Consider the following 12,042-nt stretch of genomic DNA (forward strand, 5'->3'; position numbering starts at 1 on the left):
CTACTAACGCAGCTAATCTGTGTCGCCCTATAGGGATAATACCAGACTAGCTTCTTCATATTCCTTCCAGCCGTCACTTGTAACCGTTTATCTGCGACCATTGCCGGCAATGAAGGTCATTGTCGACAGCCATTCCTATACCAGCCCGACTGCATTTCGTGTCCCGAGCGAGGACAACAACAAGCAGCCCAAGCTTAGCACATGGGCTTTGGCTCTGCCTGCGAAGCGAGATGATGAGATTCTCACTGCTTAAAAGGGAAAAGGATGCTCATGGGGCATTAGAAATTTGTTGTAGCTGGTTTCGGCAGGCAGATCAGTTACTGCATCCGGCACATCGCAATATGTGCTGAGGCCATGCTTCGAGGCAATGACTGACATCACGGTCCGGTACTTGCTAGATCCCAACTCAGCTCAGCGCATGGGTTCGTTTTGCTTATTAGTCGGCGCGAATGCTTGGCTTAGTCGTTGTGATCTCTGCTTAGTCGTTGGGTGCTCTGAGCGTGACTTGCATCTTTACTCGTGTTATGTAGGACTGTGTTCCCTCACCTGTTCTTGTTCACCTGCAGAACAGACCTCACAAGTTTGCACAGAACCAACAGAACGATGGACTCAACAACTGAAGTTTCCTCAATGCTGTCGGCCTTGACTCTGCATTCCGCAGAGTTCAAGCTCGACGATGAAGCTCTACAGAAAGCCAGTCAGATACTTGGCATTATCAATAGATACCGTACCCCGATGCCTGCCAATGAGAAGGATCGTTCAGATGAGGGTAACTTCAAGTTTCTCTCTATCATATACGGAAAGGTCCGGGCTCAAGAGCCTATACAAATGATTTTACCCGCCTTCCCTTTCAAGTCGCCGAACCAGAAGAATAAAACTCTGGGATATCTTCCAGACAAGGGCGAAGACGTATCGCTCGCTCACTTGAATGGTTTGTGTAAAGCCATCGGTGAAACCTATGCGCCAGGAGCCAAGCTTACAATTGCCTCTGATGGCCTGGTGTACAATGGTAAGTCGATGACACGCTACTATTGACTCTGTTTGCTAACTGCCCTTAGATATCTTGGAAGTACGGGACAGTGTGGTTTGGAAGTATGGTCAGGCGTTGAGACGTCTAGTAGCGGAGAAGGAGTACGATCATATCGAGTTTGTCAGGCTTCGCAACCTCATCCATTGGAATGAGGATATTATTCTAGACAGCGCGACCTATGAGGCACTCGCTCCACATTTCCGTCAGAAACTCATCGATCATTACACACCATTAGGCTTTGACGTCGATGAGAAGATCAAGTCTGATGACGACGTCTGCACTACGTACAGGGGCTACATCAAGTTCCTAACCAAAGACCTTGAACTCGTCTTTGAAAAGAATATCAGCCTTTCGAAGAAAAAGCATAAGACGAACGTGGGAAAGATAGCCAAGACGATGATCGGACGAGGAGTAGTAAGTCATGAACCAATCCAAAGCCAACATGGCATACCACGCCACATGATACTAACATCCTGGGTTCCTCGTTCAGGCGTTCGCAGAGGCAATTCGTAAAAACTTTCCCAACTACGTCCGCCTATCCATTCACCCTTCAAATGGCTCAAACAAAATCTCCATCAACGTCTTACCTCTAACTTCGTCACCTATCACGCCGTGGCATTCATGCCCGAGCTACACCCTTGACGGAAGATTCAAGTACGCTTGGCGCGAGGTCTTCGCCACCAACCCAGACATGGAGCTGGTCTACAGAGACGGTCGTCCCTGGTGCTATCGAGACAAAACCGCCCTGTATAGCTGGTCTATGCCTGTTTATATCGACCCTAACTACCCCAGTGGCGTGACCGTAACACCGCTCTTCCCATCCTCTCTTCTCCCGGGCGATATGGAGAAGGCCCAAGCCTTAGCACAAGAGAACTCGCCCGTCATTCTTCAAGGCTTCGAAAACACACTCGATAACGAGCTGTACATCGAGAGGGAAGAGTACTCCGATCCATCTTTCTCCCGAGATCTCGATATGATCCTCGCAGTTCGAGACCAGGATGTCACTGCGTTCCATGAACTCGAGCATTTCATCCGAACTGGACACTTTGCGTTTGATGATGCTTCTCCTCTTGTGGAGGAAGATAATGAGGAAGTCGATGACTTGGACTGAGCTTCGCTCGATATATTTCCAACATGACTATCTATGGAGTGATAGTTGCTATTTGTTTGCCCCCTTTTCTTTTCTTTTATTCAACATTTCTCTGTATCATTTCAGCCGGTGTCTCGGGACACAGCATAGGATTTATCTTCTCTTCTTTTCTCACTTCCTTCTTCCATCTGGAAAAAGAATATCGACGCCCGCTTGATTGTTGGACGGGACCTTGCATCTGCAGTACTTGGTTGTTATTCCTTAGGGAGCCATCGCTTTAAAAGCTCTAGGTAGCTGGTCTGGTCTGCGTTGGTCTGGCATGTATTTACCGTTCTTTGAAACCAACAACTATGAATAAATATTTACCTTATCTTCTTTTTTCTTATTTTTTTTTTCTCGAATTTTGTAGATAGATATGACACTCTGTCGGTGGGAGATAAACGGTGAGTCTTGGGATGTATGGACTTGATTCTATATAAAATCATTGAATAGGTTGTAGGATGTTACTACGACGAACAGCATTCAATCCCCCGGGATTCACTATTTTATGTCGCGTCCTGCGGTAACTTGTCTTGTTTGTCATAGGACTAGCATAATTGCACTATTTGCACTATGTGGATAGCTGTTATTATTGGTCTGAGTCGGCATCCTGATAATATATAGTGGCGCTAGTGAAGTACCCAGGGCTGATATTACTTGCTCCTACGGAGTACTGTTGACACGAAAGCATGAATAAAATTCCAGGATACGCAGTAGTTACTAGTTGATCTCGCTTATTTGAAGAGGGGAAGACTCCCAGAGGTATCATTCGGAGCTTGACGTGCCGGGAAACAACGCAACGCAACGCAGCGCAGCGCACCGGCGGAGAACCCCGGCCGGCCCCCAAGCTTTATCTGCCCCTGCATATGACGTGGGGGCTAAGGAACGAGTGAGTTATCTTCAGCCTAGACTATTGTCTCCAAGCATGTGAAGATTAGTATTTATCTAGTATGGGATCAACGGGTGGTTTATGGAATTGCTAGGCGATAAGTTAGTCGAGAAAGTAGTGCTGGACTATTAATTTGAAATTAGTTCTTGGTGGTTAAAGGTAGGCAAATATCCGAGACCCGAAAAGGGGCAGCTATGACCCCTTGGTGGCTCAGAGTTTGTGTCAGCCAAAAGTCAGTGGCATGGTCGGCGAGGCCCGTACTTCGCAGATCATTTGAATATGCACCAGTCAGCGAACAAGGTTATTGTTGACATCTGTCCACACGGGAAGGCGTTGATGGATGCGTCATGGAGGAGACCGGCGTTGGAGAGGATGATAGATAGAAAGAGAACTACCCCACCCAGTTTATGAACTTTGCGTCGAAGGTAGAGTACTCCGTATGTGCGTGGCTTCTATGGCTTGATGCTGCATGTCGGGTGTCTGACCACGTCATGGTGGACATGTTTGATGTTTGTGGCCTCGGGCATCAATCATTGCCCGTGTTCGAAGATACACTAAGCCTCTAGATATTAAAGTGATTCGAACGGCGATTACAGCGGGCATGCACTTCAGGTAGCTTCGCAGACACTAATGCTCTGCCGTTTGACCACCGACGCAGGCAAATGTTTGACAGTGTGTCGGGCATCCGGCACATGGACATGGTCTGGAGTATGACTGGTACATTCAACTAAGCAGTTGACAGGTACTGATCTCGGTCGCATACCCGACAACCCCGCAGGGACGGCGCAGGTGTTCTGTACTTTGTACCTGGGGAATCAGATACCCAGATTCGAGCCAAGGACATCCACAGTGAGGCTTTGGTCCTGTCAATAATGTGATGTGTCGGCCAGGATGGAAGAGATTTCCGCGATCAGCATTTGTCCGTAAAATCAGGCAATGGGACATGGCTCGGAACACGGGTGGGTTCAGTTGACCCTAGGGTCAGTGTTAGGAAGATCAACGAGCGACATTGCAGCAAGTGATACGACAGCAAGGCAGAAGGTCCCAAGCCTGCAGCAGGACGCAAGGAAGCACCAAAGTGTTCGGACTTCTAGGGTTTGAATTTGCGGGACGTCATCTTTTGACACTCGAGGGTATCGCCCATGCCGATGACTCCGCCCATCACCGAATGAGCAAGGAGTGTTGAGGCCGCTGCCTGATTCGCCAATTGTGATTGAGCACCGCTGGATTATGGGATCGGACGGTCTCACAGACCAATATATCACCTTGGGCAAGTGGAGGCGTGGAGAACATCCTGAACTCGGCCTTGGCCTATTTTAGGCTCCTTTGGGATCCATTGTCCTCCCTCAGGGACAAGTGACGCTTGCTGGAGCCAGAGCCAGAACAAAGCCTAAAGAACCCAGACTCAATATTTCGATTTATGATGTAAGTCGCTGTGTCAAATCGGAGCTGTCACGTTGCATCTGTTAAGGCTGAGAATGGTTCTAGCCTTCTAGAAGGAAACGGTCGCGGGAAAGGCACACGCACTCGGATGGAATGGAATGATGAGGAAGGATGAGGGCGACCCGGTCCATCCCTCCCTATTAAATTGTAACGTCCAGGGCCCTTAGTCCAATGGATCGTTCCGAGTTTTGAACTGCCCGGACGGGAAAGTTATTATCAACGGATGGGTGTTCGTCTGCTGTCGGTCTCTCCTACAGTGCTTGCGTAAGTAAGGCGACTGCATCCTGGGCCCGAAGGAGTTCAACTGTTCAACTCTCAAGGAACCGGAGCGGGACGCAGAGTCAAGAAAAGGCCAAATCCACCGAGCAGGCTGCTCAGCGATTGGCTTGGAATTCGGGAGCTATTTGTTCGTTTACTGTGTTGCGTAAGGTGAGCAGGGGCAAAGACCCTCAGGGGGGGAGGGGGTTCGGATGGAGACGGTGGAAGCATTAACGACCGGCGCTAAGCGGTGGAGCTGGTGAAGATTAATCTGTGGGCGATGCGATTAATGGCCTGTCGAGAGACTCGGAGTCGGATTGTGCAAAAAACTAAAGTCACTACGGACTGCTGCGGTGGTATTCTGATGGTAAGTGGTAATCCTTTGGCTGGCAGGAGCTAAACCCAATGGATCATTAATCTGTGTGCCCTGGGATGGGCTCTCTTACTCTCCCCGGCCCCTTTTTTTCAGGCCACCTCGCCATGCAACCATTTTTCTTTTCTTCCCCCCCCGGACTGACTCATTTTTTTCCCTGTCCTGGCCTCCACTTGACCACCGTTGTACCCGATCCAAGATGATCCAACCCGCGAGGGGGTTTGATAGGATTAGCACCATGCTGCGGTGGTTTCTGGGGTAGCTGGCACGGATTCGAGACCTGGCAGCCCGGCCATATCTCACGATCGGACGATTGAGGTTAATTATTATCGGCGGGTGGGCCAAGCCGGTACCAGTGAAATTAAACAGTTGGCTGGGTGGCCGAATCCACACGCGTCGCCGGTTAATGCCACCACGCCCACTCCACTCACTGGCTGTCCTGCTCGCCGACTCTCGCGCTCCTCTCGCTTCCCCCTTTCATTCTGGCGCCAGTCTCGTAGCAGTCCGGAGTACCTCGTAGCATTTATCTAGCAGTAATAATAATACCTAGGCCTACTGCAATAGGTAGACGATGATTATATTACTATGATTATTGATTAGGCGTGGTGGTGAGATGATGCCCTTCGACTAGTAGTTTTTTTCTCCCTCTCCTTCCAATCAGTAGCCGCACCCTATCAATTTATCCACGATCCAGATGGCCGAGGGCTCTCTTAGACTCTTTAGATCATAAGTAGGGATAGTTATCCCATACCAATCACGACGCCCATCTGGGCTGCGATTAATTCTTTCCTTTTTCTGGCTGGTGTCTGTGAAATCTGAAGTCTGAACCTCCTTTCCTTGGGTCTCTCTAGCCTCTAGTTCTCTATCTAGACTCCTTTCTGGGCTGGCCTGCTATCCCCACCTCCGTTCCTCAGTTGGTCCAACTCTCCTTAATCATCATCCTCTCCCCTTTCCCCTCCCACTCTCTCCACCCTGTCTCTTCCCTTCCTTCTTTTTTCCCTCCTGGAATCCACCCTGGTTTTCGAAGCTGTTTCTAGTAGCCTTCTCTTTCCTTTTGCCTTTGCCATCTGGACGGTTTGGGACAAGACGAACTGCAGACACGCAGTACCCTGCCGGCTCGCCTTCGATTCCGCCTGCTGCAAAGTTCCACGAACCGCCCCCCCTGATCCTCCTTCCACACGCACCATCACTCTTACCCCCCCGTCTGCTGCTTTAAGCTTGGCCTAATTACTAGACCCGCCGTCGCTGTGGACTGCCCTCTAGGCGCCTCTGCTTTGCGCGAAACTCCCGACGACCTGGGCCCCGACTCTTGTCCCCTTCTGCAAAAGAAAATTGTGTTGCTGCTCCTTCGACCCGCTGTCACAGCTCCTGTTGGGATAGCTTCGATCACCGCTGCTCTTCCCCCCCTTCCCTCCTTCACAGCATAATTCAGGCCAGAACATACCATAATGGCTTCAAAGGTAAGCTTTGTCGCTGCGCCTTCGGTTTCCGTCATTGGCCCCCATGTGCTTCCCACCTCCCTTCCCGACTTTCCCTGATGATCTCTCACTCCTCGCTGCGGAAAACGTGACGAATGGCTCACATCGATCGCGTATAGTTTTTAAGAGAATATAAACTGGTTGTTGTCGGTGGTGGTGGTGTCGGAAAGTCATGCTTGACAATTCAATTGATTCAGAGCCACTTCGTGGATGAATATGACCCGACAATTGAAGGTGGGCGCTGAGTTCTGCTATAGCTTACCGACCGTGTGGCTTATCCGATATCTCTTTTGAACAGATTCATACCGCAAGCAGTGCGTCATTGACGAGGAGGTGGCTTTGCTGGACGTGTTGGATACTGCTGGACAGGAGGAGTATTCGGCGATGCGTGAACAATACATGCGAACCGGCGAAGGCTTTCTTCTAGTGTACTCGATAACATCGCGTCAATCGTTCGAAGAAATCATGACCTTCCAACAACAGATTCTACGAGTGAAGGACAAGGACTACTTCCCCATCATCGTGGTTGGTAACAAGTGCGATTTGGACAAGGAGAGAGCTGTCTCCGAAGAAGGTGGGTTTCCCGACCCGGCATCTGCTTACCGTGGAGGGTGCGGCTGACGAATATTCTCCGACAGAGGGTGAGGCGCTCGCACGGGAGTTCGGCTGCAAGTTCATCGAAACCTCCGCCAAGTCCCGCATCAACGTGGAAAACGCTTTCTACGACCTCGTGCGCGAAATCCGTCGTTATAACAAGGAGATGTCATCGTATCCATCTGGCGCTGGCGGGGGCTCCCGCGCCCCGGAAGGCAAGATGGACGTCAGTGAGCCTGGCGATGACGCAGGCTGCTGTGGAAAATGTATCATTATGTAATGGGACAGGCGTTGGATCTAAAAGAATATACAGGTCGAGATACGGAAGGAAACAAAACACTTACATTTACCCGGCTGGAAAGAGATCAGCAACAGATACGGGCCACTGTCTCATTGCGGAATGTGGCTTGTCGACGCTTTTTGGATTGTGATCATTATACCATACGAGCCTCGCTATCAGATGATGTCTGCTCCCACCCTAATGCCGCCATCGTCTCCATGAACGTTCGATTCCCCCTTTGTTCCTCTATTTTGTTTATTATTATTATTATTTTTTTTTTTTTTGAAAGATTACTTTCTTGACGATTTCTCGATCTTTGAAAGGACGAGAACGGGGCCTGTCAATAGATCTGTGCATTAATATAGGTACACTATTGTCGCGGTTCGCATGTGGTATCCTGGGCTGCAGAATCATCGTTTCATATGTCTCATCGATCGCGCTGAACGAGCTTTCAGACCTTTTCGCAGCCGCTGATGATCTGCTTTCTAATCGCCTTTACTTTCATCCGTTTGACCCTCTATATGCATCGAGCATATTTCCATCTTCTCTTTTTTGACTATCTCATTTCTTCTCAACTGTGATTTTTTGTCACTTGTTGATTGCTATATGCTGGTGCTCGATTGGTTCGTGATCATCCGCAATTTGTCGGGTATGAGCGGTGATCGCTCCAAAAACTTGGTATCGCTTCATCTCTTGTCTCTTTCGCGTTTGTTCCCTCCTCGTCTTCCTCAATTCGTGTTTCCTATCTTGCACTCAACAGCGGCGCGCAATAAGCATCTCTATCCTACTATGTTTTGGCTTCTTTCTTCGTGTATACACTTGAAATATTGGATAATCTTATTGGTTCTGGACTTCTTGACACCTGTGAAAATAAGCTCCCAGTTCCCCGTTCTGTCGGAAACTGAATCCAAACGCGAGGAATCTATAGGCCGTGGTTCAGTATGTCAGGTTTTTACATTGCAAACGGTGGGTTACTTTGAGATCCCGTGGTTTCTGGCGACTCGGTGGTCGGTTTCCTCCACTTTCAGATTAAACGCTTCAACTGAACGCTGACTGCAAAGTGGATGTCGTGGGAAAAGAACAGCATCGTCGCCGGGCAACAAAAGCTTCACGTCCATACATGTCGGAATGCGGCCATCCGGTGAAATGGGCGTGCCATTGTCTACATATCTAGCCATTATAGTACGCAAGGTATGTTGTGACTATCAGCGTTTCACTCATTTGCCTTCCTCCGCATCAGATGGAGGATCCAATTCATCCTCTCGGATAACCTTCTTTCCTTCCACATTCTGCTCGACCTCCGGGATCAGCGAGTCCATAAGCTCTTTGTCGGTGCCCACAAGGGTGACAGTGTTGCGCTTATTTCCCCACCGCGGGTAACTGCCAACTTTGATGTTCTTTGAAGCAACTCGGGCAGCAAGTTCTGTCAGGTATGGGGCGACTGTGCTCTCTGGAAGTGGTGTGCTGAACAGGTAGCGATAGATGCCCTTTCCCTCAGGGTTGAGCAGCCGCGGCAGCAGGTTAGGCTTCAGGTGTTCGAGCAGCCTTTCAAAGAGACGAGGAACACCCGGCAGGATATGGACGTTGCCGTTGACAATGGCGATCGGCACCCACATGTCGTCCGCAACGAACACCGCTTGTTCCTCCAGCGGCAGAGCTTCGTCGTGGGGAATCTCGACCATACGCAACTTCGCGGTCAGACTAGGCGATGGAGTCTCCCAGTCGAAGTTTGGCTGCATGGGGTGAGGCTTGGACAGCTTCTTCATACGCTCAAAGGCGGCTTGGTGAAGTTTCAGGTTCAGTCCGAACGCTTTGGCTATCGACTCATAAGTGATATCGTCGTGGCTTTGGGTTTCGCGACATAGACAAGTCAGCTTTCTAAGCCACAGGCAGCATTCACGTTCGCATGGGTTTCAATTTATGTGGGGGTGTACGGACGTTGGACCAATGCCTCCACTGGTGACGACGAAATCATAGCGGTCGCTCATACGCTGAACTGCCTCAATGATTTCGCTCTCATCGTCTGCAATCACTTCAATGCGCTTCAGCTGGATACCCAGAGAGAAGCAGTATTTGGCGAAGAAGGCGGAGTTGGTGTCGATTGTCTGTGTCGGAGTCACGTCAGTCTTGGTTCAGGGCAGAAACACGATGCATGCGCGAAAATCTATATCAAGGGACCTGGACCAAACAGTGGCCGCCGGTCGGGCTCATATCTTTCTTACCTTTCCACCTAGGACCTCGTCACCAATGATCAAACATGCTGCCGTATGGATGGTCCTCTTGTTCTTCGGGAGAACGGATGATGTCATTTTGGGGAAGGGCGCACGAAGCACAGGCGAGATAAGAGATGGCGATGCGATCGCAGGCGTGGGATGAAGGTTGAGAGACGGTCGCGAGAGATGGCGGGTCAGTTGACTGAGACGACTGAACATGAGGGAAAGGAGAAAGTGAATGGCGGAGTAACAATCAAGCGCGGGCGGGGAGAAGATTGAAGGAGAAGAAGAGGAGCGAGCAGCAGCGCGGGTGGGGAACTTCATCCCACCGGCCCGAAAACGCGGAGCACCTCCTGCTTGCTCCTTAGACTTCGGGCAAGACCATCGCCAACCAACAGCTCTTATCCCCGCTCGCATCCCGTCTGGGGCACCTTTATTCTTCTTGCTCTTAGCGCCCTCGACCGACCTATTTCTCCTTCCGTGTCCCTACGACATTTCCCCTTTCCAACATGGTAAGGAGATCTTGCCCCGCATCGCGTGCCGGTAGTGACGATCCCCCTGCTAACCTGAAATCCTGTCTACAGTCTGAATCACGGCTTTACTCCTTTTCCCCCGAGACCAAAGAGAAACTTCGCAAGTTCCGCCTGGGGACCTCCCGCGCTAAGGATCCGCAGGCCATCATTTGTAGGATCCCGTCTCCTGTCGTTGCTTCATAGCCCCGCTATCTGTCATAAGCACAACCGTCGCAGCACGGCGCGAGTGTTCGTTTACGTTGGCTATCTCGGAAGAATGGTGGTTGACAAGAGGGTTCACAGATGTGATCGATAATAAGAGCCAAGAGATCCGGCCAGAGGATGGCGAGGTTTATTCCAAGATGGAGGATTTAGCCGACGAGCTTCCTGAATCGTCCCCTCGGTTTATCCTCCTCAGCTACCCCCTTACCTTGGTGATTCCCCAATCCCCATGAAATCCTCATTGCGACAGAACTAACAACTTGGTATTAGGCGTCCGGTCGCCTCACCGTTCCTTACGTCCTCCTTTACTACCTCCCCGAGAACTGCAACCCGTCGATGCGCATGATGTATGCAGGAGCGGTCGAGTTGATGCGCAACACAGCGGAGGTCAACCGCGTCATTGAAGTGTACGAAGATGAGGACATAATCTCTATTGAATCGAAGCTGCAAAGCGAGGACTAGGCTCGGAGAAGCCTCCAGGGACAGATGGATGGTTGACCACGTTCAGGTCTATATATAGGCCTTTCACGCCAGATGCATTCTAATGACGGTGCTGGCATTGTATACATGCTTAATTAGATCGAAATTCCATACGTTCATACGTTTCATATCCGAAAATCCATACCGTAGCACCCCGCCAAGCAATAGATGGAATGAACAACCATCCCCCAGGCCAAACCCTGCTAGCACACCCGCACAATCCAACACAACCCAGCACAATCTCCATCCCACCTCACCTCACCTCCGACTACGCCTCCCCCCCGCTAAATCCCCGAACCATACAATTTCCCCCTAAGAATTTGTCATAACGCTACACAAAGCCCTGACCCTTGCATCTGATCGACAAGAATAACCTCATCGTCATCATCTACCACTCACATCATTATACATATCTATAAGCATTCGGAGTACGGAGTACTCCATACATACATACCGGATTATATCCCTCGTCCCCCCCCCACCTCTTCTCTCCTTCCGGTATACAATCTGCTTGCGGAATGGGGCGGAAGCCTTTTCCAGGGCATGGTGTATGGGGACTTGATACATTGGGTGGATGGATGTTCTGCTGTAGGTTACTGAGCTTGGTTGGTGGGTTGGGGTTGGGTTGGGGTTGGGTCCACTTGGTGGAAGGCTTGAACTTTGTTCGATTTGGTTTGTGTCCGGATGTATACTTATCTTGAATGTGTATGGTTAGAAGATATGTACGCTGTAGATGGTTGGGTCTCTGTATATCGAGGGTATAGATAGCGTATAGACATGAGAGGGTTGTATTATGTGTGTAGATACTACAAAGATTGGTCTGGAATGATAGTCTCAAGGCGAAAAAGTAAGGTTTATCGGAAGAGGAAGACGGAGACGGAGACGGAGATGGAGATGGAGATGGAGTTTATTTCCGATCTGGTTGGAGTATGGAGTATGGAGTATGTATCGTGTTGGTAGCCGAGGATACATACTTGGGGATGGATGGGTAAGATGGATGATGAATCGGATGGAATGAAGGGTTGGTTAGGTGTCGGTCTGGTTCGTCCTTGCTGGGATATTGGGATATTGGAATTTGTTGCTAGGGATGGGATCGGGTAGGGTAGGTTGTACAGAGAGATGTTAGATGATGTGTGGTGAT

The 12,042-nt window shown here is 50.0% G+C and overlaps 4 protein-coding genes across 4 annotated transcripts; 3 read left to right on the forward strand and 1 right to left on the reverse strand.

Moving 5' to 3' along the window:
- Window positions 1-538: 538 nt before the first annotated feature.
- On the forward strand, window positions 539-2,463 carry BO80DRAFT_395665 (isocyanide synthase family protein). The gene is made up of 3 exons (XM_025717322.1): window positions 539-1,009; window positions 1,059-1,444; window positions 1,521-2,463. Exons 1-3 carry the CDS (start codon window positions 604-606, stop codon window positions 2,139-2,141), a joined length of 1,413 nt encoding a protein of 470 aa, XP_025580477.1. The 5' UTR covers window positions 539-603; the 3' UTR covers window positions 2,142-2,463.
- A 3,977-nt stretch (window positions 2,464-6,440) lies between these two features.
- Window positions 6,441-7,777, forward strand: BO80DRAFT_2625 (Ras family protein). The gene is made up of 4 exons (XM_025714757.1): window positions 6,441-6,582; window positions 6,720-6,834; window positions 6,899-7,174; window positions 7,239-7,777. The coding sequence occupies exons 1-4, from the start codon at window positions 6,571-6,573 to the stop codon at window positions 7,472-7,474; spliced, it is 639 nt and encodes a 212-aa protein (XP_025580478.1). The 5' UTR covers window positions 6,441-6,570; the 3' UTR covers window positions 7,475-7,777.
- Window positions 7,778-8,403: 626 nt separating this feature from the next.
- Window positions 8,404-9,962, reverse strand: BO80DRAFT_420456 (flavin adenine dinucleotide pyrophosphatase). The gene is made up of 3 exons (XM_025718365.1): window positions 9,697-9,962; window positions 9,413-9,579; window positions 8,404-9,319 (listed from the first exon to the last, which is right to left on the reverse strand). The coding sequence occupies exons 1-3, from the start codon at window positions 9,904-9,906 to the stop codon at window positions 8,692-8,694; spliced, it is 1,005 nt and encodes a 334-aa protein (XP_025580479.1). The 5' UTR covers window positions 9,907-9,962; the 3' UTR covers window positions 8,404-8,691.
- On the forward strand, window positions 9,852-11,029 carry BO80DRAFT_420457 (GMF family protein). The gene is made up of 4 exons (XM_025718366.1): window positions 9,852-10,199; window positions 10,272-10,371; window positions 10,503-10,633; window positions 10,692-11,029. Exons 1-4 carry the CDS (start codon window positions 10,197-10,199, stop codon window positions 10,881-10,883), a joined length of 426 nt encoding a protein of 141 aa, XP_025580480.1. The 5' UTR covers window positions 9,852-10,196; the 3' UTR covers window positions 10,884-11,029.
- Window positions 11,030-12,042: the final 1,013 nt, after the last annotated feature.

Source organism: Aspergillus ibericus (assembly GCF_003184845.1).
Source record: "Aspergillus ibericus CBS 121593 unplaced genomic scaffold BO80scaffold_1, whole genome shotgun sequence".
Classification (NCBI taxonomy): domain Eukaryota; kingdom Fungi; phylum Ascomycota; class Eurotiomycetes; order Eurotiales; family Aspergillaceae; genus Aspergillus; species Aspergillus ibericus.